This window comes from Lagopus leucura, unplaced genomic scaffold (assembly GCF_019238085.1).
Source record: "Lagopus leucura isolate 7727_CA_CO unplaced genomic scaffold, USGS_WTPT01 Super-Scaffold_73, whole genome shotgun sequence".
NCBI classification, from domain to species: domain Eukaryota; kingdom Metazoa; phylum Chordata; class Aves; order Galliformes; family Phasianidae; genus Lagopus; species Lagopus leucura.
The window spans coordinates 37,442,859-37,468,062 of NW_024962252.1; the positions used below are offsets into that span (position 1 = coordinate 37,442,859).

Sequence of the window (25,204 nt, forward strand, 5' to 3'; positions counted from 1 at the left end):
TCCAGCAATCATATGGTTAGGGATTCTCAGAAGCTTCAACACTTTCTCCCTCCCACAGCTTACACTTCCACAAAGCCTTTGATATAGAAGATGACCTGTTCAGATCACTTCTGTACACAAATGTCTTTACATTTCACTGTATCCCAGCGAACAGCAAAAGATAAGATGAAGGAACTATCTCATTTGACAGACTGACTCTGAAAGTATTCAAAGTAAAAAGGATTTTCTCTATCAAGAAATTATTCTACATTAAACCTCTGATTAAGTATCACCTTAGGACAACGCTAATTAATAAGTTGTCTATCTTCTATCAGAATACTCTAAAAACTAGTCAGAGAGAGTTCAATTGCTATCAAGTTCAATATTAAGAAAAATGACAGGCCTGCAGAAGTAGATGCATTCATTAAGGTGTCCATGCATTGAACCAAACCGATCAACAGGAAAAATCTGCTTCAGAGTATAACAAGCTATGCCATAATACATAAAGACACTCCAAAGGAGGGTCCACAAGTTTCAACAGAGTAGTACTTTAGTAAGCCATCAGTGAGCGAGATAGTGCACTTACAAAGATCCCTAGAGTTCAACACAAAATAATATAGGAAAATATTAATGCTTCGAGAGTTGAATATGCAAGATGTTGAGAACCACTTCGTTTATCTCAATTGCAGAAGTGAGCAGAGTATAAAATGCATCGGTCAAGGACAGAGGAGTCATAAGGCCTTCTCTTCTCCTTCAACCTAACATCGCTACCATCAGCTGTTTCATGAATGCTGCCAGTACTTGTAAAGGGTTATGAAGCCCCTCCCTCACCTTTCAAGCAGATTGTGTAGATAACTGTGCGAAAGGAACAGAAACTAATCCAGAGCTTAAAGACATGTACATTCATCATCCTGGAATTAAAATATGTTTTTATCTGCAAAGTTGCCTCAGGCACAGCACAGAGTTCCAGTTGTCCTCCAACAAGAAAAAAAAATAATACAAACTAATATTTCTGCTTATTTTTTTTTCTAAACAGAGAAAAAAAAACATTTTTGTGGTCAGAAATTGAATGAATTTTAAAGAAGTTAAGACAGAATAGCCACAGATAATCTCCAACGTCTAACTGGAAACATCATAGCTAGTAGAAAATATACAATTTTGGTCTGTATGACACAGAACATCTCCTCTGTTATGAAACTTGTTGGAAGATGATTTCCTGAAGTTAATTCCCACAGAAATATAGAACCCCTTCAAACTCAGATTTTATTTTTTAAATAGATGTCTTCAGCTAGCTAGAATCACAGCCCTTGTCCCTCACAAGGCTTCCAAAGAAATAGCAAACTCAGCTAGTAATTTTGTTAATTTTTTGTTAATCACAGCCTTCTTCTTTAATGTCAACAAGAGGTCAAACCAGCTGAGCATAAAAGACCTCTCTAAGCACTTCTGCACACGCATTCAATGGCCAGTGGCTGAACAAGATTTAACAAGTCAAGCATTTCCTTTTTTCACTGTACAGCTGAGTCCGCACGCCATTTTTACAAAAGCTGGCTGAACTACTTAAGTTCACATCTATTATCAAATTATAAAGTACTTGTCATTTTCCTAAAAAGTTCTTAGAATTTCTTGAAGTGCTGTGCCAGAATCACTGCAGAGGGTGCTGTGTTATTGCATGACAAAGACAATCATTTGTGGAAAACTGCTCTGTTACCAGCAATGGCTCTTCAACAGTGATGCTGCCTGCCTGATATGGCTGGCTGGACCTATGAGAACCCACATCATCATCCTGAATGTGGCTGAAGGTACGAGTTCATGAGTACTCAAAACGTGAACAGCATCACACTGCAGAAATACAGCTGACAACTGTGATTTTAGCTAGCTCATGGTCATTACTTTGGAGATGGCTGATCTCACTGCAGCCTTTCAGTACCTAAAGGCAGCCTATAAACAGGAGGGGAGTCAACTCTTTCTAAGGGTAGATAATAACAAGACAAGGGGAAGTGGTTCTAAGTTGTAGTAGGGAAAATTTAGGGCAGATATCGGGGGAAGTTCTTTACTATGAGAGTGGTGAGGTGCTGGAACAGGCTGCCCAGAGAGGCTGTGGATGCCCCAACCTCGGTGGTGTTCAAGGCCAGGTAGGATGGGGCCCTGGGCAGCCTGGTCTAGCATTAAATGGGGAGGTTGGTGGCCATGCATGTGGCGGAGGGGTTGGAGCTTGGTGATCCTTGAGGTCCATTCCAACACTGGCCATTCCATGGTTCTATGGCAAATAGGTACTGCTGCATGATATGCTGTAACACATTATTTAAGACAGCAACCATTAGAAAAGTACTTCAGCATCAACCAAACTTTCAGTTTTCAATAACACATCCATCTATTTCAGATGTTCTCATACTAAAGAAGAGAAATAACTTGAAAGAAGAATTACCCTCACAAAAGGACCCCCATGCTCCTCTACTTTACACCTCCAATGTTCTTTGAGCTTGCTAGATTGACCTAGGAGGTAGGCTCTCTTCAAACATCAGTTTTCATCCATGCTTGCTTTCGAATCAGTGAACCCCAGGCTACAAGTCAGAGCCATAGCCAACATATTGTTTTAAGAGTTTCTCTCATTGTCCCACTGATTTGTTCTGTTTCATTTTGTATGAAACTATTCATTACGCCAAACTGTCAGGCAATGACTCCAATGCCCAGAAATTACAAAATTCACTTCAGATGCAGAAGACTGAGAATAGCTCACTTCAATGAATATTAATTTATTTGAGCAGTCATCTCTGATGGGAAAGAGTAAAGTTCAAATCATTGGTTCGAAGCAAATAAAGCAAGGCTGTTAAGCTGGCTATGTGTACTCAAGAGAAACAGTCTAACAGTGGATAATAGATACATACTCAAAGACAAATACAGGTACGTTGAGTGGAAGCAGGGGAAAATTCTCAATTCCCTTGTCCTTGTAAAAAGGTACAAATTCAATAAATTATCATTTTCGGAATGCAGCTTTTTTTTCCCCTTTCTCATCAGCTGCTGAACAGCACAAATTCACATCTACTTTAACACTTTCTAATCTCCATTTGTTTGATCAGCTCTTTGTTTCCTGCAGTAAATACTTACAATTTTTTCAGTCACTCTAAAAATTCTGCCCTACCTTTTGTATCAAACTCTCTACAATCCTATGGGTTGTTATTGTTTGTTTTTTTTCCTCAAAACCAGTTGATGGTTAATTACAAACTCTGAATAGCAAAAAGTAAATTACAGAATTCCTATAGAATGACACTTCCTTCTTGATACTTTTTCTCCACTTCTGATTACAGCTATAAATTGGGTACTTGGATACCTCAGCAATCTGCAATGATGATGAAATATGCTTGTTATACTAATACTGCTAACTTAGTATCTTTTAAGAGAGATAAATGGTTTCTGCCTCCAAAAAACAGTCCTACATATACTGACACTTAGTCTTACCTGTCATCTTGCTGTCCTTCTGCACAGCTTAAGGAGACTTCTCCAATGACCTTTCCAGTATTTCTGAATGTGATCAAACAACTTGGAGTGTGTGGCTTTATAAATCAACTTCCAGAGATCATTAATATTAAACAGATCTCAATTTAAGGCAAAACCTTCCGCCTATGAGAACTCAACATTTATTTCTGCTATTTCCTCTAAGAGGCTGTGACCCATGACAATACTTTACCTGTTGCCTTACAGTTTCCTTATTTAATAGCCAGCTATGAGGAACCTTCACATACAGCTCCAAAACACAAGAAAGGACAACATTAAAATCAAACTAGAACATCAGCTATGTCATTAGTACAAACAAAACCCCTATCAGACCAGTGAGGCACAACTGTCTCTGTCACCGATACCAGTTAGTATCGCCAAGCATGCCACCAGTCTGCTGAGTCTGCTGCCATCATGTACTTCCAGCTGCAGGACCTTGCAGCTGTAAGTGATGAAAATCATGTAGGCAATGTTTTTTCCTTAAGAGCTCCCACGAATTTTCAGATTTTAAGAGATCACTTACAGAAGATTTCTTGGAAGCTACCCTTCAGTAACTTCATATTATATTGACCAATTTCCAATAAACTTGGAGACCCTCAAGTATACTGAGGGTTTCCACATTCAGGAAAACAAGAGCCAGAGAGAAATCAGAGATTTTATTAATACTCCCAGTAAATGAACGCAGCTTGCCACACAGCAGGAAAAAAAGGGAAGGAAAAAAAAGACACTAAAAATATCATAACAGTAAGAAACGCATCAATAGTATTTAATGCCTTTTATTAGATGTTGAAAAACCACCTGGGTTTAGAACAGATTCTTGTTTCCTAATAAGCTTTAAATGTCAGATAGTTGTGGCATTCATAATAATCTACTCCTTTGTGGAGTCTGCTGTCTGAAGACTAAAATCCATGTCACAGACATTACTTTTAGCTAAAACGTCAATCAATGGTCAGATATAAAGTTGTTGAAAACCATCCATTATTTCTGCTATTAAGTATTTTGTTAAAAATGTAACTTTTACTGCTATTTTATACCAGTTATCTGGTATAAAAAGTCAACAGAAAGAGACAATATCCTAAGCAAGCTAACATTTAATTCAGCTTCCACCTACAATAAATACATTTTTAGAAATGTGTATACTTTCAATGATATTTTGCATTTTAACTGATTTAAAATCATTTCAGAGGATTAAGGAATCCAATACTAATGATATGAGAGTTTCTAATGATGCTAATTAGTTTATTTTCCTGGAAGTCTATAATTAATATCTCGTTGCCTCTCCAAGATGTTCACTGTTCCGCTGGTGTTACAAGATGTGGGTCACAGCACAGTGGAAGCACTTGAGTAGCATGAAGAGGTTACACAGCATGCTCCACACAGCAAAAAAAAATTGTTTGCAAAGCCATCTGAAATAATCACAACAGCCTAAGCCACTTTGTTCTCCAGTCCTATCCTGCATCTTTTTTTTTCTTTGAAACCAAGTCTCATAAATATGAAATGTAGAGCTTGTAATCTGTGTCAGATGACCTCAAGATTCCTCCCCAAAAACTTCAGAGGCTGATTCACAGATGTACTGGAACACACAACTCCTATTGCAATCTGGCGCCTTGGTATCTTTGAGAATCCGGGACATAGTCCAGAAAACCAAGAAATGGAAAAGAAGTATTACCACCCTTGCAGCCGTCAGAGACTCCAAGGTGACAGAAAAAGCAAAGTATGAGTAATAAAGGATGCTCTATCTCCTAGCAGTAAAATTAGAGTTCATTACGATGCCTCAGACATACCAGCAGGTTAGAGAAAGCTCAAATCAGAAACCAGCAACATGAACCTGATAAGACCTCCATCATGATACCTCTTTTCGGCAGCCAAAGAGCATGGGAAGAGAAGAAAAAGAAAATTGTTTTCTTTCAAATTGTATTTCCCTTAGACAATGGAGCCTCATATTCTAGTTCAGACCTCTGATAACTATCTGGAATGCTGTTGGTTCTTTTTTCCTCAAAACTGCAGACTTACAAATCTTGGTGGATGAGAAGTGACTTGTTTGTGCAAGTGGGCTGACAGCAGTTTAAGAGTGCTAAAAAAAATTATAGAAAAACGAGAACAAGCAGGATTATATGCAGCATCTTCTGTGGGGGAAAAAAGCCAGCAGAAAACACAGGGTATGAGATAAAGCACACCCATGGTGGAAAAAAGAGCTAGGAAAACGCTTGGAAAGGGAAAAGAAAGTAGGACAAAGCATTAAAACATTCAGAAACAGATTCTGTTACCTACTGTAAGGAATAAAGAACTAACATGAAGGAAAACTGTGAAATACTGAGGTAAGATTCAGTATACCTTAGCCCAGCTTTTTAAGGAAATTAGTCCGATGTGGAAAGTGCTGGGGAAGGCTGGGGGTCCCCCATGTGTTTCCAAATAGCTTGGAAAATGGCTGGCTGAATTTAAACAGTTCTGACAAAAGGATAGGAGATTTCAAAGGTAACTGCTTAAGAAAACATTAAGTTTGTGAAGTCAAGATACGACGAGTGTCCTGACTGAGGGAGAAGCTGCAGTATGCATTAAGACCTTATTAGACATTGCATGATCCCCCAGAAGCACAAGACTATAAATGTTTTAAACAAGGGAAAAAAGAAGAACCAACAAAACATCAGAGCTTACAAACATCCACATGATTTAAAAGAGAGAAAGAAGCCCTACTTTAAAATATTTCTCTCTTTCACCTGGGAAACAAGAAAGGCTTGATAGCACTTGGTGTAGCATTCATCACCACAAGCAGTCAGCACCAGGTGTCAAACGGCTCGCTCCAAAAGCAAGAATGCTGCAGAAAGTGGGGCATTTCCATCTATCTTTGGAGAAATCAGACTAAGAGAGGCAAAACAACCACAGGGAGAAACAGAGGTGGAAAGAGTGAAATGGACGAGAAGCCAGGTATTCCAAATCTTCCACCCACCAATGCAGGATGCCTTCATTCAGAACCAGCAGCATCCTCTACCAGCCCAAAACGGTTTTGAGAAGGTGATTAAAACAGAACACACTTCAGCATGCAGTAATCAGGGAGACTTGTTCTTATAAATCATATCACTCTTCATTTGATGCTGATCGATCCCTTCTTGAATCCAAAACACCCAGTTAGCAATCACTAAGGCTTAACACGGCATCTAGACAGAAATAACAAGTGGCAATTCATCAGCTTTTTCAACAAAACCAGGTTTTAAGAGGAGCCACACATCTTATCCTTCTACACTTACTTTTTCTGTAATTAAAACATAATCAGGTCAGCATTTCGTATTCAAAAATGAGATGTCGTATCCGACTGCTAGCTGAAAATTAATCTTTTCTACATTGTAAGCAAATAGAAACTTTATTCAGCAAAGTGCTTGTGTGCTTACTGCCCTGATGGTACCAGGGCAGATCCAGAAAGGCAACTAATTTAAACCAGCCAGCGATTCTCACAGGCTATACAGTGAAAACAACCAGAATCTGAAATGATTAAATATTACCGGCGAGCGATCAGGGATGTTGGGACACAACATAGCTCAACGTGCTTAAGCAAAACTACCATGGCCCCATCAGCTGCACGTTCAGAATTGAGGACAACAAAGCAGAATTAGGCATTTTCAACACAGTTCTGCAGATAAGAGCATCGCAGATCGACCCCGAAGCACTCGGAGGCGCACGTTCCAACTTCAGGCAGTACCCGGCATCTGCACGCCAAGGAAAAAGGAATGCACTCATATGGAATCGGTTAATGATGGCACCGACAAACCGGCGGCGTTGGAGGATCTACTTCTGCCGGCGCTGAGCGATGGGCACGGCGTGCCTCGCGGTTTCCCGTGCACACCCGTCAGCCCCATCGATAGGTGCGATCGGACAGCGGCTTGCAGCCGCACGAGTTCGCGGCAGCCCGCTTCAGCCTTCACAGCCGCAAACAAAGGAACGGGCTCGGCGTTGGAAACGCGGGGCTTCACCTGCAGCCCCATAGCAGTCAGTGTACAAAGAGGAGGCACGGCCGCGCTCCTAGCGCACGGCGAACACCGGAGCGAGGCACGGCGGGGGAACGCCAGCTGCCTTTTCTCTTCGCCCCTTACATCTCTTCCATCTAAATTGCTAAAAGCGACCAAGTTGCATCGCGCACGCACAGCACTTGTTTGAGAGCGGGCAGCGAAGGAGCTCGGAGCGCCGCCGCAGCCGGATGTCAGCCCGGAGCCGCTCCAGCCCCGAACCCCGCAACGCGGCCGCAGAGCCCGGAGCCAACAGAGCCCCAGCCGCCCCCTCCCTCCGTCCCTCCGTCCGCGGGGGCCGTGAGGGGCGCGGCGCTGGCAGCACCCGGGCCTGCGGCCGCCCGGACCCCCGCTCCCCGCACCTGCCCGCGCTGACGTCACCGCCCGCACCGGGCGGCGGAGCAGCACCTGGCGGCGGACGCGCCCCCACCACCCGCGCGGCGCTTACCGGCTGCTCCCGCACGACACCCCCGCCGGGCACCGCCGACTTCAAACGGCCGCGGCCATTCCGCGCGCGCGCACCACCGCTGAGGAGAGGTGGGCGTGAGGGAGGGCCACCGGCCCGCCGCCGCCGCGAGGGAGGCAGCGGGGGTGCGGAGCGACCCGAAGCCTTCACAATAGGCACGGGGCAGCGCGTGCGGGAGGAGGAGCCTGAGCCGGGGCGGGCGGCAGGCGGGAGGCAGGGCTGTTTACCCAGCGGCCGGAGCGAGCCGCCCCCGCCCGCCGCTCGGGCTGCTCCACGCGCCGCCGCCCCTCGTCCACGCCGCGCCAGGGAGGCGAGCCCACCGCGCTGCCACCCCCCCCACGGGCGACAGGTGGTACGGTCCGGCCCGTCGCGCTCCCCCTCCCCCTTCGACAGCCGAGGTGGGCGGTGCCGTCCATCGTTACGTATCAGAAGCCGGCTGCTGACGGCCAATCACGGGCAGGGGGCGGGGCATTCCGGGCCCGCGGCTGTCCCCTGGCGACGGCGGCAGTGGCCCGTCCCCTCTCTTCGTGGAGACGGGGACGGTTCGCTGTAAGCTTGGCGGCGCGGTGACTTGCGGGCTGCCCCGCTTGCCTGCTTGCCGCGGCGTACGAGAGAATAAGCAGCAGGCCGCCCATAGCGAGCGGCAGTGGCGAAATCCCCGTCCCCCCGTCTCGAGCCGTTGCACAGCCCCCCCCTCCGGCCGGGCTGAGCCGCACTGCATGCTGGGTACTGTAGTCCCGCCCGGCGGTCCTGGAAGATTAAGAACAGATAGCAGAAGTGAGAAACGAAACCCGCCCCAGACACCTGTATATCCCATAAAGCACCGTGCTTTATACTATAAAACGTATTTAGAGTTTTACTGAGATACCGTTTACCACGTCACTCCGCCCGACCCGCTCCCTGGGTAAGACCCACGACGAGAGCCACGTAGCTGCCAGGACCCGCCCGTCCCCGCCACCCCCGCGCCAAGATGTCGGCGGCCATCGCCGCTCTCGCCTCCTACGGCGGCTCCGACTCGGAGCCCGATTCGGAGCCCGAAGCCGATGCCGGTCCACAGCGCGCCGTCGTGCTCGCTAGCCGTGACGCTGTGCTGCACCTCCGGCCGCCGCCCGCAGCGCCCCCGGCTCTGCCCGTGGACGCGGCCCCGGAAGTGGCGGTGAAGGTACGGGAGCAGACCGAAGCTGAGTCCACCTTTGGGGTCCCGGACGGGGGGTGGGGAGGTGTCGGGGTATAGCTGCCGTCTGTGTGTGAGGCGGTGAGAGCTTGCCCGTCACTCCGTCCGGATTTTTTTGTCTAATTATTTTAGGGTTAGAAAGCTCTAGGCGGTAAAGAAGCACTGTTTTGAGTGCAGGTGACAATCGTTCTCTGCGTATAGTTTGAGAAAAACAGCGAGTGAGGGGGAAAGCAGGGTTACAGTTCATGAGTATCGCTTTACTTGTGCAAGTGCTGTTTTGACACGAATAAGGGTCAAGTACTCCTGAGTGCACGGATAGGCAATACACGAGGAACTGGAAATGCGTAAGAAGTGATGCTTATAAGAGGGGAGGCTGAAGGGTTAGTCACATAATGTGAATGGCAGCCACACATGACTGTGGTTCTGGCTACTGAGAATGTCAGTCCTAAGTATCCAGGTTCCTCACACCGATCCTAATCGTTGTACTTATTCCTTGTTGAGAATTATATCTTGACTTGCACGGATTTCAGACTTGAACGTTAAAGACGAATGGATTCTTCACTCTATTAGCAAGGTGTATTGGTTAGCTCAATCAATGACAGTATTTTTGGTTGTTTTTTTTTTTTTTTTTTACTGTTTCTTAACCATGCTTATCAAGTAGCCCTAAGGTGTGCAGGTTTGGGCACCTGATGGGACATAAAGAGGACACAGAAGGATGTAGAAAGACATGAAAGTATTAGAGACTGTCCAGAGGAGTGCTGTGAAGATGGTGGAAGATCTGCATGAGAAAGGACTGAGGTCGCTTGGCTTGTTTGGCCCAGAGCAGCGAAGGCTAAAAGGAAGCCTCACTGTGGCCTGAAGCTCCTCAGTGGGAACTTGTCTGAAAAATGGCACTATAGAAGAACAGCATGGTTGAGTGAAGTTAGTGCTGCTTTGTGAGGGGTTAGGGAACAGGCCAAAACTGGGAGGGAGATGACTGAGGTGAAAAGTGTGACTCAGACCTATGAAATCTTTGATGGCAGAGGGGATTGAATATTTATTGCCTCTTCCAGTATAGGAGCTTTAAGCTAACTGGTAGGAGCCAGTTTTAAAACAAATAGGTGCAGCTCTTCAAGTGGCATGTAGTAGGGCTAATCCAGTGCCAAGGCATATTGCCTGTGCTAGAAGTTTATGTTATCACAAGTAGAGTCTGGACAAGTGCTTGGAGGAGATTTGATGAAGGAAGAGGTGTTAGCAGATACACAGATTGCGTCGAGCTCACTGAGTCTTCTGCACTGCAAATAGTTGGAGACTGGGAGGGTGCAGAAAAAGTATCCTCTATACCTGCCCTGTTCTTGCTTTCCTGGAGGTGCAGTTACTGTAGGGCTGCTGCTTTCTTTTGTGGAGAACATGGATAAATAAGTCAAGATATTTTTCTGTCTGATCTCTATTGGTGTTTTTTGAGTAAGCATGACAGTGTTGTTGACAAAAGCTGTTTTATGAAGGAAGAGGAGCACAGCTGCTATTAGCAGGGGCTGGGAGCTACCTTCTCTGCAGCTGCAGTCACCCCAAGGTACAGCACATGGTAACTGGACATATGTAATGTGGTACCCTCAGCTCCTGCAGCAAGCGAGTGGAGATTCACCACTTCTCCATTCTGTCAAAAGAATGGTGTTTCTTTCAGGTAGAAACCCTGTGATAAATAAGTGGGTCCTGTGAATCCCAGTTTGTGTCAGTTTGTTAGATTGTTGACATATGTGCTACTCTTGTCAACTCCTTGCTGGCAGTGGCATTTCCTGCAAAGGAGAAGGTCCGTTTCTCACTCTGTGTGTGAGATATGGCAGGTCCCTGCACTTGTGGTGGGAGCAGAGCTGCGCAAAGTGACTCCACAGTGACTGCACTGGCTGAGCAGACACCATCCTGTTGTGTAGCTTGAGGGATTTTTATGGGTGTTTTTTCTTTAACCAGTTTTGGGGTGAGATTCGGTGCAGTTACGATGAGAAGCAGGTACCACCTTTATGCAGTATCTCTTGTGAACCACCCTCTTGGTATGACAAGCAAGGTTCTTAAAGCAACCAGTTCTGTGTACAGGACTTCTGACGCTGTTACAACTAACAGACTGAGGAGAAGCACAGAATATGTTTGCCTAGTGAAAGTCTGATGATCTGGAGCCCACCTGCTGTTAGATATCCAGAGGCTGGCTAAGTATGGTGTCTATGTGTTGGCCTTTTTTGGGGGGGGTAAATTAAGAATGTTGTGTGAAGCACTCGAACACAGAGACTCAGTTACTTGGTCTTTAACATCAGCTTCTGTTGATACAAAAAAAAATTCATCTTGTGGTTGCTTGCAAACTTGTGAATTAGGGAATTAAAAATGCTGAAGGAAATGTAGGAAATTACACATCCTGTGAAGAAATCAGTTTTACATGAAGTGTTGCAGTTACAATTATTGCTTTGGGAGATAATATTTATTCTTTGTCCGATCTGCGTCAGCTCAGGGTGAGACTTGGATGGGAACTGTTCCTTATTTGCCTACAGTGTCTCATTCCCTGTTTTTAGGAGAAGGATGCTCAGCAAGTTGAAATCAACTGGGCTGAGCCACTGCAGAAACTGGAAGTTCTCTATTTAATGTAAGAAGGGGCTAGGAGTCTTAAGTCTATTTTTTTTTTTTTATCTGTTGGAACTGGTACCAGTATGTAGGTGTCCAGAAAAATATAACTTCAAGGGGAAAAAAGTAGACTTCATTCACGTTTCTTAATGTTCTTTAAAATCTGTTTCTTGCCCAGTTGTGGAGAGGAAAGGCTCACAGTCACTGTGTAACCATGGGATAGCAATAATGAAGTTTAATGACTTGTGGGGTGGTCTGTTAGGGACACTGACTTCTTTTAACGTGTTTTTATTGTTTTCTTTTCTATTTGTTGTCACAAAATATGTTGTACAGAATGCAAGATGCAGGATATCTAGCATAGCTTAGCAAAACTATTTGACATCTGCTTTTCTTGCCAGTCTAATTTTATTATTTCCAAGTCATTGGGATGAACATGTACTGTTAGTCATTTTACTCATTCACACGCACTAAGAGGTGGTAAGAACCAAATCTTTATGTTGGTGCCTTACTATAAATGTAATTCATCTCTTGGTAATAAATCTAAAAATGTATGGGAGGAGAGCATGCTGTTTACCTGACAGGCCAAGAGATTTATGTAAGAATGGGTAAGTAACAAACTGCTTCAGCCTGTGCAACTTATGGTATGGGGCCTTAATTTAGTGCATTTTAATTCTAAAAAGTAAGTAAGCTAATTAAATTCTGTGCAGTGTGGACTGTACATTTTAGCTATTGGATAATTAACAGTGAATTTAGTTGGAGAGAAGGAAATGTGAGGTTTGTTGTCTAAAATGTCCAACAGAAAAGACAACCCACTTATATATCACAACTTCTTGCTTGGAAGATATGAAACCAAAAAGCTATGACTTTTGCTTCTATTAAACATCAAGTTTAGACACATGGTTGAAATTTGTCAAATTCTGCTTCTTAAGTACATTGACAGCTCTCATTAAACTTGAAGGCAGCCACATGCTAGCACAATGAGGATTATAACATTTGGCTGAAACTTAAAAACATTGTGGATTAAAGGAATTGTGAGTTGCACTAAGCAACATTATCTTATTACAAAGGAACAAAATGAGCTGCATCCATACTGTAGTTTGTTGCTTTTATTTGGGATTGTTCTTCAGGAATTTGATCTGCATTTAAATCAAGGATATTTTTGTCTTGCAAGCCTATAAAAGAAACTTTTAACATGCATTTTCCAGATTTTTTTGTTGTTGTTATTATTATTATTGAACTATCTTGCATTTTACAAATCAAGTGTCTTTCATGGATTGTAATGGTTTTTTTTAATGGTACTCAGGTATATTTTTCCTGAAGAAGGACTGGCATGTGCAAGGAGCCCATATAAAGGAAATCTAATCTGGTTTACTGTACTTATGCTTTAAAATCCCTTGTATTTCCCATGCTCTTATCTCTGCTAACTTTAAAGTGGCCACAGGATCTTTATGGTAGGATTTAGAGAGGGCACCTTGGCAGCAGCTAGACAGTCTGTGATCTCTGAGGAGCTGGAATGAAGCGCTTGCTTGTCTCTGCTTAGCTTCTGTATGCCTCCAGGTAGATTCCTTAGGAAACGCTGATGCTCCAGAGTTCAGCCCTAAGTGCCCTTCCTCTGACAGCGTGTGATGTAGTGTTGTGGGATGAAACACAACAGCAAACAGGTAAAAGGGGAAAGCATTTAAGAATCAAAGCATTTTTATATACCTAACCAAATAACATCTGAACTATAAATCAACCTGATGTGGCAGAAGTAGCAGTCGTGTTATAAGAGATGAGGAGAGAGAGAATGCCCTAAGTGCTTCACTGATGTCATCTGTTCCATTTTTGCCTTGTATCAAGGGTGATACCTCTGTCATCTGGACACACACTCATTTAAGTTGTATTTACCAAACTTCAGTAGATTAACAAGCTGCAATTTCACTGTTTTGCTGTACTTGGCTTCTGTTAAGTTCTATAATCTGAATTTTTTTTTTTTTTTGGGCCAAATCATGTTGGTCAATTTTTTCTTCACATCATATTTTCTTATGCCTTTGATTGTTCTTGATATTATGTTTTGGACCCTTTCCAGTAGCATGTGTGGCTTACATGGTATGTAGTGCCCAACATTGCCACTGCACACAGCTGAGCTTTTGTTCCCTGCATTAAGGTAGGCAGAGAGAACGTGGGGACCTGGAGTTTGCAGCACCATTGGGTTATGTCTTTCAAAAACTCATATTAAATAAAATATAACTCCTAAAACTTCCCACTTCCTCAATATCAGAAGGGCAAGTTCAGCTAAAATAAGGTATACCGGTGTGCCTTGTGATGTTTGCCATCTGCAGAGGATGGGGCTTCTTGTTTCTGTTGCATTCTTTGCTTCCATAGAAAGAACACCCCCAGTGCAGATTGCTTGCCACTTTGTCAAATGATTGGTGATCTAAGTGAATGATGGTGGGTCTTGACACTGCACATGTTCAGTGCTTGTTACCTGACTGTTCCACAGTGCTGTTCAGACTGACATTTATCAGACCTTGACCGAAGAACGAATGATTCGCCTCAGTTAGGCTAACATTTCAGAATACGTTGTGTATTACTCTGTGGGTATCCAGTGCTTAAAATACTGAGCAGGTGAAGCTGGGAGCTTGGGATGTGTTCAAATTGTCATATAACTTAAAGGGAGACGGCATCACAAAAAAGACAACTGATTTCCTCCGGCAGCAGCACAGTTGCAAATCATCATCTGGTGCTCAAAAGTACAGAAACTGGTGAGCATGGCTCTGAAAACTTCGACACATGCTTTGCTTTCAAGGCTCAGTGGTTTTCAGGCAGAAGGGATATGCCTGTGGTGGTCTCGACGCGAACATATTGTGCAGCTTCCAAATGACTCAGCGCTGTTCCACCAGCAGTGAGGGAGAACCAGAATTGCTATAATCATCCAGCAGAGGATCAGCTTTCAAGACACAATCTGTTTCTTTTCTCATTTACCAAACGGCATGTAATAGGACTGAACATAGAGAAGGGAGGAGGAAAAATAGCAGAATGGAACAATTCTTGGCATTATTGCAAAACTGGATTTCTTTGACTTCTGAAAGAACAGGGAAAAAAAACCCTATGCCTGAATTTCTGGAACCCTAGTAACTGTTTAAATGTCACTGATAGTTGGCCAGATACATTTTGCCATATTATCAACATTATTCATTTCTTCAGATAAGACTGGTGGATAAGATCTGAAGTCTACCTGGCAGAGCAAAACCTCCTCGGGCTGTAGAACTGTGCAAGGAAATAAGAGTGTGTAGGTATTGTAGGTTGGGAAATGGTTTTGAAGTGCTCCTATTCCAGCTGAGTGCGGAGGTGTTGTCTGTCATGTTGCTGAATGACTGGATTAGGCCTGCTGTGCTGTTTCTGGGTAAGTTCACCACATTTGAACGTCAGGGCTGTGAATGTGGCAGGAGCTGTTTTATATAGACCCAGTAACTCAGGAAGTTTGGGGGACAACAGAAATGAGGTCAGGCAAAGAGCGGGCAGTGCTATGGCTCCAGTGGGAGCAGCACAATGGCTGGACCTACCTGTAAAAATAATTGGTGTGTGGTAAGGGTGAAGCTGTGACGTGCAGATACGTTTGGATCCTGCTGTAGCTAAGCACTGATGAAATACTGATGCTGTGCAACCTTCAGGATAATTGTTAGGAATATTATGAATATACAAGCACATTATAAATACCTTTATTCTGGAATGAAGATGCAGGAAGCAATGCTTGTAGCAATGCCACAAAATAACATTCTCCTGTGTGAAATTTAGCCCTTAATTGGGGGATGAGGGAAAACAGCATCAATTTAGGCTCAAAGTAAATGAGCCTTTGTAGAACTCTTTGAAGCCAAATCTTTTTGAGCGCTGCCACCTAATCAGACTTTGCTTTCCCATTTTATCTCTTCTCTTCTACTTCAGCTGTGTGTGCACTTCTGAGTTTTTCCCTTTGAGTTGTTAGAGAAGTTATGCTTCTGGTTAGCCCCTCTTTCTTCATCTGTCAAGTTAAATTGTTGTCTCAGCAGACTTGGAGACATGTTTTAAAACTGAAACTGGGTTACGTTTATACATTTATACCTTTTGGTAAAAATGTGGGGATGAGAGGTCGTTGGATTATCTAAAACTTGCTGTTATATGTGTCTGCTCTGATGTCTGATTCTTTTTTGGGGGGCTATTTCTCAAAGCAGTTACTTGTGACTTCTGCCATTTTCCTTTTGTAAAAATCTATCTTTCACACTTTGATATCAAATTGGTGACCATTTAACCTGACCCTTCTTTAGAAGGTATGGCTTTCAAACATCCTGGGTAAAAGAAAGCTTACTTCTAATCTTGCTACTATCTTTAAAGTGTATGCAATAAGTCTTTTTTTTTTTTTTTTTTTTTTTTTTTTTAAGGAAATAATATAGTAGTAGCCATGTAAGATTTATGTAAGTGTTTCTTTTGCAATTTTTCTTTTCCTTTTTTTAAATAGTGACTGTGGCCAAACAGTGTTTCTCCTTCTATAGCACTAAAAGCATCCACCTGAAACCCAGCATTAATTTGGTCTGAAATGGAGTAATACACATTTTAAAATCTGAATATGCAAAATGATGTTCTTGTATGTCTGTTTTATTTCAGGAAGATGTGGAAACAGGAGTCCATCTTGATCCTGCTATTAAGGAAGTTCAGTACAATCCTACTTATGAGACCATGTTTGCACCTGAGGTAAGAAACAATGCTGGTATTTACAGCAGAAATTTATTTCACTTAGAGGCTCTGTAATTCTCATGCGGAAATCAAATAAGACATATTTTCTTTGAATGCCTGCTCTAGTTAGGAATCTAGTTTGTGCAAACTGTAAAAAGATTATCCATAGATAGGTACATAGGTGCTAATTTTAATTTTGAATTTTAATATTCTGCGGAAAACTGTTCTAAGAAATAGTGATTGTCAGGATGAGAACTTTAAAGTTAAGGCTTGGAAAACATAAAAAATATTGAGTAAAACAAACAGCACTGAAGTAGTCTCTTACTGTTTTCACATTTTTCCTATTTACTCATCACGTCACTTTGCAAAATAAATTGTTGTAAATCTAGCAGATAGATTGTTTATAAGGTTTGAAATCAAACTCTTAGTTACTTCCAGTACAACTATTCGCATCCAGTGTTGTTTCAGTAAGTTAAGATTTTCTAATGTGTAGGGTGGGAAGCCACTTTAGGCTGAAGTTGGATAGCCTAGTGCTATGTGAACCACTTTCTATTTTGTAACTGACAGGATTTTATAACTGACAGCTATCCAAAGGATGAAAACAGCTGTTCAAGCATTTAACTTTTTTGCAGTATTTAACTTCTTTGTACAGTTTGCCTGTTGTGAGATCAGAGGCTAGCATTCCAGGTAGATAAAAGCCTGTCTGTTCCTTGAATTATTCATGCTAAGATGACCCTGCTTCAATCTAAAATTTCTGCATCGTTTGTACTTCACGTTTAGAAAACATTTTGTGGAACCATATAAACTGATCTTTTCCTAGCAAGGTAGCATTTTGCAACTTCCAGCAGGTCATTTCAAATCCATAAGGAATGTGAGGAAAAAACACTGATTTAAAATTACTACAGTCTTATCTTGTGTAAGTGTTAGAGAAGCCTAATGTGGAACAGTCTCAGGTGGCTGTGAACGTGATTGACAAGCACAGTGCTTACATATAAATGTAGTTTGATGTTAATCTGTGTATTGTGTGTGTTTGCATTCATGGTTTCAATACTTTTGCTCATCCATGGTATGTTTAGGAAGCCTTTGGCATTTGTCATCTTGCAAGAAAAAAGCAAGGCAGAGTTTCATAAGTGTTTATTCTAGAGTAATACAACAAGTCCCTAGCTGCTTTTTACATGCATGAAAATGTGAAGTGCAATTTCTGTATGAGCTACAAGAGTTTTATAGGACTTGTTCCTTATAAGGAACAGTACACTGTAGTTTTGTGTTCTGAATGTGCTTGAACTGACCACATAATGAATAGAAATCTTTTGTGTCAAGTAGCTGATACTGATTTGTCTTCTGTAGTGGTAATATAGGCTAGAAAGTTCAATCATAAAATAGGCTGTTCAGGCTGTGATAGTGATCTAAGACTGATTCGGTGGACTTAAAGGAATAGAAACAGAAAGCTGGAGTGGCTTATCATTACCTTTTTTGAAAGACATAACTATTCTCCGTGTTTTTTGTGTTTCTGTTTTGTTGTTGTTTTTGTTTGCTTTTCTTTCATGCATAAAAATAACAAATTAGTAACTCTGATTTATTTCTTTTAATGTTATTGGTGTAGTTTGGACCAGAAAACCCATTTCGGACTCAGCAAATGGCTGCACCTAGAAATATGCTCTCTGGATATGCAGAGCCAGCTCACATCAATGATTTCATGTTTGAGCAACAACGAAGGACATTTGTCACCTATGGTAAGTCCTTAACAGTGGAGTCCGTGTGGGGAAAAGTCTTTGCATGAGTCTATGTCAAAAGTCTATGCTGTAGATCATAGTATTTACTTGGGTGATCTCATTTTGTAATTCCTTTTGAAACTGTAATCAAGTACACAATCTTCTACAGAAATGCTCTTAATGAATCCCTTTGTTAGCTGAATCTATGTGGAGAAAACAAATCAAAATTCCATGTTTTCAATGTGAGAAATAATTGAAGATCTTTTATGCAAATAGATTTCTTCATGTGATTCTAACTAAAGGTAGTTTCTCACAAAGCAAAAAGAAAGCCATATTAAGGTGTATAGTTCTTCAGTGGTTGCTTGTTGTAGATGCGAGTAGGATGAATGGGAATTGGACTAGGCGAGAGTGCATTTGCTGGAGTGTTTCTAGCACAGACGTGACCAATGATGTGTCGTCGTGTGGATGGTCACAGTTGCTTCTTTCTCATCTTGAAGAATCTTTTCACCTGTAATCTGTTGCATTTGAAAAATGAAAGATTGAGTATTGGAGGAGTTTGAGTATCAAATGAATAAGCTTTTTATGGATTGTATGAAAAATGTGTTTTCTTATGAGGAAAGTACTGAAAAGTATGTATTGTAAGCATTCTTTTGGTCACGTTTGAAGGAATGAAACCACCATGTATTGACATATAACTGCGATTAATTTTCTTCTTTGTTACATTATAAGCTTTTATTTCTGTTTTTCTTTAAACTTGACTGCAAATGCTTGTCTTGCAACATAAATGTTTGTTTTCAGGTGAAGTCTGACTTTGTATTCTTCAAATTCAGTCTACTAAGCAAGTTCTGATACTTGCTGTGTAGATTATAGTGTCACAAAAGTCAACTTGGGGGCACGAAAAACCTTGTGGTTTCCTTTTTTATTTGTATTTGTACTCTGAAGAGTATTCCCTGCAGACTCACGTCTGAAAAACTCCTTCCTTTATTGCTAGCGTCAGTGGGAGCCATGTACTATGCCTAAACTTGGAAGAAAAAAATTACCTAAAGTCAGAGACTATAACATACTCAGTTTCTCTTTGTATTTGAATTTTATTAGAGATAATCCTGTAAATGCTAAATATAAAATATTTTTATTTCATTTTACATTTATATATTTACACAATTTTAGCTAATAAGTACTTCTCAGTTGTTAGGATGTAGAATGTAAGCAAACTGAAGATATTAAGAAATGGATGTCTCCTTCTGTAGCATAAATTTAAGTTACTTTACTGCAATTTTGATGTTAGAAGTTGGCAGGCGGTGCAGGTAGGAGCTTACTCAGGGTCTGAGCAGGTTGGTTTTTGGTCACTGAAATTAAACATTGCATTGTGTGGGTTGTGCATTTTGAGTGTGCTTTAAATGCGTATTGGAAAAATGGTCTGTTGGATATGCTGTTGGTTGTTTTTTTGGGGGGGGCAAGCATTGCGAAGTTTAGTTTGGGGGAGAGTAAAACTAATAAAACTGCCCAAAGCTCTTGCTGTTGATTTATATTTATATAGTGCACAGCAACTGCTTTAGAGGCTTTGTTACATGAGTATAAAAATATTTTTAAGACTGATAACACTGGCAAGTGTGCAACTATCATATTAGCTTTCTAGAAATGTTCAGCAGATAATGATCTCACTGCAGTGAAAATAGAGCTCTGAAAAGGCTGAGATAGTTTAAATTGCAAGAACTAGCCTTGAGAAGCTAAAGTTCAAACTAGAATGTGCAGCAAATGATCGTGTTTTCTTGAGTCACTAGAAGGTTTTTTGTGAGCTATTTAAAAATAGTATTTGTTTAAGTTGTCAAAAAGTTGTCTTTTAAAAACATTGACATTCTCTTTTCCATTTCAAAAGGAGGTCATAAATATCTTCTTGCTAAAGACAAGTACAGAAACACAAGTATAGTTGCTGGGCATAAATCTAATTCATTTGTATTTGTAATGACTAAATCTTAGCATATCGTTAGAACAGAAAGTAAATTTCTCAATTGAAAACTGAAGATCTGGAGAGCCCTGGACCCTATTAGGCTGCTTGATGGCATTGTGCTAAGACAGGAGGCCTTATATCTGCAATGGCTAGCATGTAAGTTATCAACACCCGTAAATGAAGGACAACTGTGGTACATGACAGAGAAGCTGATAAATGAGATCATGTATCCAAAACAGCTCAATGCTGCAGTGTCTACACCTTTATATGGGGATTTGTTGTTGTCCTTTCTTACTATTTTAAGGAAGGGGTCTTGTTTGTTGTTTGTTTTTTTTTTTTTAAGGTAGTTTTACATATCATCTTGAAAGGTAATGTGTCTTAGGTGGGAAACCTCTATATTAGTCACAGACAAAAGCCCAGGTATGTTTTGGCAGTCTTTCCCATGTACTTCTGCAGTAAATATTTCCAGTTGTAAGTGCTTTATCTGTTTCACGCTTGCATAGGTCAGAATGTCCATGCTGTAGCTGAAGAAAGGCCAGAATCAATCTCAGTCAAGATCCTCTTAGACAAGAAGGCAGCAGTGGATACCTAAAGAGGAATGAGAGAAAGAGGCAAACAAGTAGTAGTATATCTGTGGTTTTTTTTGTTGATCAGTTGACCATGTAAAGATATGGGGTGTTTTCAAAGTGTCTTTGAGGTACCCTGTGATCAGTTTAACTCAGTTTCATAAAGATATCAATCATTTACTGTGAGGGTGGTGAGACACTGGAAAGGTTGCCCAGTGATGTTGTGGATGTCCCCTCCCTGGAAGCATTCCAGGCCAGGCTGGATGGGGCTGTGAGCAACCTGGTGTAGAGGAAGGTGTATTAAGTCAGTTTTAAGTGAGAGTTTTTATGCTGGGATTTAGCTTTAGATCTCTTGGGTGAACACCATCTGGTCCTGGGTCTTACCACTCATCTGACTCTTTAGTCTCCTGACATTTCACTCTGAGGTAATACTTTGTCATGTTACCTGTAAAGAAGGGTTCTAGAACAAGAGCCTTCCCAGACTCCTCCATATAAAGCTACTTTGGTTCTTGGTTTCTCACGTATTTGAATGCAACTTCAGCTCATTGAAAAGCACTTTCTAATAGTTTCTTTTTACGTACTGTGCTGTTCAGTTGTGCTCACTTCCCTCTCATCTCTTTTAAGTCTTTTAATAGCTGGCAGGCAGTGGTTCTTTTTCTCCAACACACTGTCTTTGAAATGTCCCTGCATTTAGAACAGGCTCTATCCTTTGGGGCTTACTTTCTGTTCCTTTTTAAAATCTTCTCTGTTTTGTATAGCTCTCCTGGTTTGAGTTTAAGATCATTGTAGTAAATGTTTTCATGGCTTTCTTTGCTTCTTCAAAAATGTTGATTTATTTATTTATTTATTCTGCATTGTAGTCACTTTTAAAACATGCATCCTTAGTAAAAATGCCCTAAAATCAATCTTCTCACACTGCTCCGTTGACTTATTTTCTTGTGAATCTCTAAAACGACTGCTTCACAGGGCAGGTATGTTGTGTAAGAATGTTGTGGTTCTTTGCCTAGCACCTTTGTTACCATCTCATGATTACTGTCTTTTCTGGCTGAGCAGTCAGTGACAATATCCTGGCAATTTTACTTGCCACTACCTAAGCCTGGGATTTCAATCCAAAGGATTCTCTAATGCTTGTTAGCGCTATTAAATTGTTAATCTGAATTGGTTTAACCGCTCTTCAACATGCGGCGTGTTTTTTCCCTGCTGTTGAGACAGTCTTATTTTTACATGCTTGAGAGTGCATTCTGTGCAATTATTAGGCAATATTGTTCTACCAATTGTGAATTCTAAATTCTGAATTTAGAGCAAGATGTTCAGATTTCATTGTTTATTATGTTATGTTTTAGCTTCTGCTATTTTCTGTGCATGCTCAGATCTTATTCTCTGGGCCCAGTTTAAGTAGGATCCTGTGCTTATTGCTGTCCCTCTTATCTGAGTTTTCAAATTTCTGTGCTATACCTTTTGCTTGAGGATGTATCTTAAATTTAAGTTTTTGTCTTATTCCAGATTGCTTATGTTTCTTTAATTGTTGCTTTTCCCCAACTATTTAATCACAAAGTGCTCTTTGATTCTTCACAGAATGCCCCGTCCCTGGAGGTGTTGAAGGGCAGATAGGATGGGGCCCTGGGCAGCCTGGTCTAGTATTAAATGGGGAGTTTGGTGGCTCTGCATGTGGCAGGGGCGTTAGAGATTCATGAGCCTTGAGGTCCCTTCCAACCCTCACCATTCTGTGATTCTGTGACAGTGCCAGTAACCTGCTTAAAATAGATAAAACCTACTCATCTTACTAAGGTTCACTTCATTCCAGAAACTTGGGAATGTATAATTGGCACAAGCACTGGAAATATTTTCCAGATTGGGTTTAAAGATTGCAGTTTCTGTTTGCAGTGAGCAACCTGTTGGGAATTATCTGCCTTTCCTTCACGTGTTTGATACAAATTCAAAAATTCTATAACCATAATCAAGTCACTGCTCTGCAGCCCATGGAAAACAGGAGAGCATACTGAATGCACTTCTCAGATCTCTGACAGATCAAGCTGACTTCAGCTTCTTTATCAAGAATGTCTCTATGGTACCAGCATTTAGCAGTCAGATGCCTGTCTTTTTAAGACAGAATGCTGTAGTTCAGCCATATAACATGCCATAGCAAACGTCAAGTCTTAGACTTGGTTTGGTTCTCTATTTTTTCTTCACAATGGATCTGCAAGCTGTCATTTTACCCCTGAACTGAGGAGGTTATTTGTAATGCAAGCTTGCTTCTCCTATCTTTCAGACTCCCTGAAAGTTGTCAGGGGATGTGCAGGTCAGGTATCTACAGAAAACACCTTGAAACCAGAGATCTAGTCAGATCTTTTGATCTGAGTCAAAATTGCTTTGAGATCTTTCATGATGCACTTGTCTGCCATATTTCCGCACTTTTTTTTTTCCCATGTTTTTAAAATCTACAAATTTGCAGGGTTTTTTTCATGAGTATAACAGTAGAGGTTTTACTGATACCACCTTGAGCCTTCTGTGCTGCACACTTTAACTCCATCTTCCGTTTCTATCAGTAGTTCTGTCAAGCCATGGGTGGTTGTTACTTCTAATGTTTCACATATCGAAACTACCTCTGTGTTCATCCATTCTGTTTTCCTCTCTTCATCCCTTTTTAGATCACAAGCACATTTTGCCAATCTCTGCTAGGCTTTCCTCCAGGCCCATTCTCATTCATGTTGCAGTTTATACGTGTGCTTTCAGTGTAAAAGTTGTTACAAATTTTTTTTACCTGTGGCACACAAACTGTTCATTAGTGTGAACATGCCTGATGGGCATACCTTGTGAGAAGGGACTGTGTACGTTGTGGTATCCAGCCAGGAGGAAAGGAGGCTGAGAGGGAACCTCACTGCTCCCTCCCGCTCACTGAGGAGGGGAAACAGAGAGAGGTATCTGGCTCTGCTCCCTGGTACCAGTGGCGGGATGGGAATGGCACAAAGCTGCAGCAGGGGAGGGTCAGATGGGCATTGGGATACATTTCTTTGCCAGGAGGATGATCAAACATTGGAACAGGCTGCCCTGATAGGTGATGCCCCAATGCCCGTCAGTGCTCAAGAGACTTTAGGACAATGCCCTCAGTAACATGCTGCAGGTTTTGATTTGTCCTGAAGTGGTCAGGCAGTTGTACTCAATGATCTTTGTAGATCAGTTTGAACTGAACAATTCTGTTCTTAATATGGTTAAAAATAATAATTTCATACCTATTTCAGCCTCTATAGTTATTCTATATTCTATTCTGTATATATTCTAAGTTCTATTCTTCAGCCCCCTGTAGTTACGCTGGAACTGAACTACTTCATTCATGCAGCATTTAGTATTCTAAAGCCTCTCTTTCACAAGATATTAATGTCTTATTAAATAATAAGCAGTCTTCTGTCCGTGAGTTTCAAAGCTCTTTATGAGTATTCTGTAACTGTTAAAAGGGATTAGTGTATCAGTGAGATTGATACTGTGAAGCTTAAAATGACTTGAAAATTACACTTGTGGTTGTTTTTTGTATGCTCACATGCAGTGCCTGCAGTCACTGTTAGCTTTTACAATTGTTGACATTTTATTCCCAGGTTGCTTTATTCTCAGGCCGGTTCAGTCAGATTCAGACCAGCTCTGTTGTTTCACACATTATGTGAGCTACCTCGACTTCCTCTGTCCTGCACGGCACAATACAACGTAAACTTACTTGAATTTACTGTCATTATGGAATGCACATTGAAGCCTGCTTATTTAACCAACCATTTTCAGATGCATTGAAGTAATGGATGTAGGTGGAATTGTACCTTTCTGTGCTAAAGTGTAGCATGAAATATCTCCCTTCTAAATGAAACTAGAGGAGATGTAGGAGTGAAGGCACGTTATGTATACCAGCTGAGTAGGATAAAAGCAAGCTGTCTTTTGCAGCTGTGTTTAGGAGTCTCAGCCAGAAAGAAAAGATTCTCTTTCACATAACCCACTAGAAAGTAGAAATTGTTCAGAGCTTTTCTATGACAGTGATGCTGGACCAAATTCAATCCAGCTATAAGAAGTCTCCGCTTCCACGGGAAGCTGTGCTTGGCCCAGGGTCCCTTATTCATTAGAATACTGTCCCTCTTTTACAAGTACTGAGCAAATAGAGTCCCAGAGTCTGTCAATACAGTTGGAGGACAAGAAAACCACTGTATTGATTTTGACATAAATCCAAAGTAATATCTCTCTGCTGTTAATAGAAACCAAGCTATAAGCTAGGAAGAGAGCTCACTGATATACTGCCTTAATAAAAGCAGGTAGTTAAATTAGTCTGATTACAGTGTCTGCTCAGTTTGGTTATCCAAGTAAGTAAAAATCTTCTAGGACAGCAATGTGTCTGAGAAGTGGCTGGGGATGGTCTCCTTTGGCTATTAGGCTGGTGTTGATAGGTTCTCAATATGTTTGCATTCAAGTGCTTTTATAAGCTATTGGTCTTTGGGAGTCAAAGGTTAATCTTCCACTGCTTATGATTTTCATAATTGTTTCTATGAATCGACAGAAATGTAAGAATTAATTTGTATGCCATAAGATTTCTGTGGATTTGTGTGTGGTTACTTCTACCAGT

The 25,204-nt window shown here is 41.5% G+C and overlaps 2 protein-coding genes across 3 annotated transcripts in view; one reads left to right on the forward strand and one right to left on the reverse strand.

Annotated features, from left to right (window-relative positions):
- WASF1 (WASP family member 1) overlaps positions 1-7,989 on the reverse strand; it is a 79,289-nt gene extending 71,300 nt beyond the window's left edge. For both annotated transcript variants that reach the window (XM_042885988.1, XM_042885969.1), the window contains exon 1: positions 7,918-7,989. The gene's annotated coding sequence lies outside the window, so the exon portion shown is untranslated. The remainder of the gene's footprint in view (positions 1-7,917) is intronic.
- Positions 7,990-8,798: 809 nt separating this feature from the next.
- CDC40 (cell division cycle 40) overlaps positions 8,799-25,204 on the forward strand; it is a 35,526-nt gene continuing 19,120 nt past the window's right edge. The window contains exons 1-3 of the mRNA XM_042878980.1: positions 8,799-9,097; positions 16,316-16,402; positions 17,988-18,117. Of these exons, the coding sequence (XP_042734914.1) occupies positions 8,906-9,097; positions 16,316-16,402; positions 17,988-18,117 (409 nt within the window). The 5' untranslated portion in view covers positions 8,799-8,905. The remainder of the gene's footprint in view (positions 9,098-16,315; positions 16,403-17,987; positions 18,118-25,204) is intronic.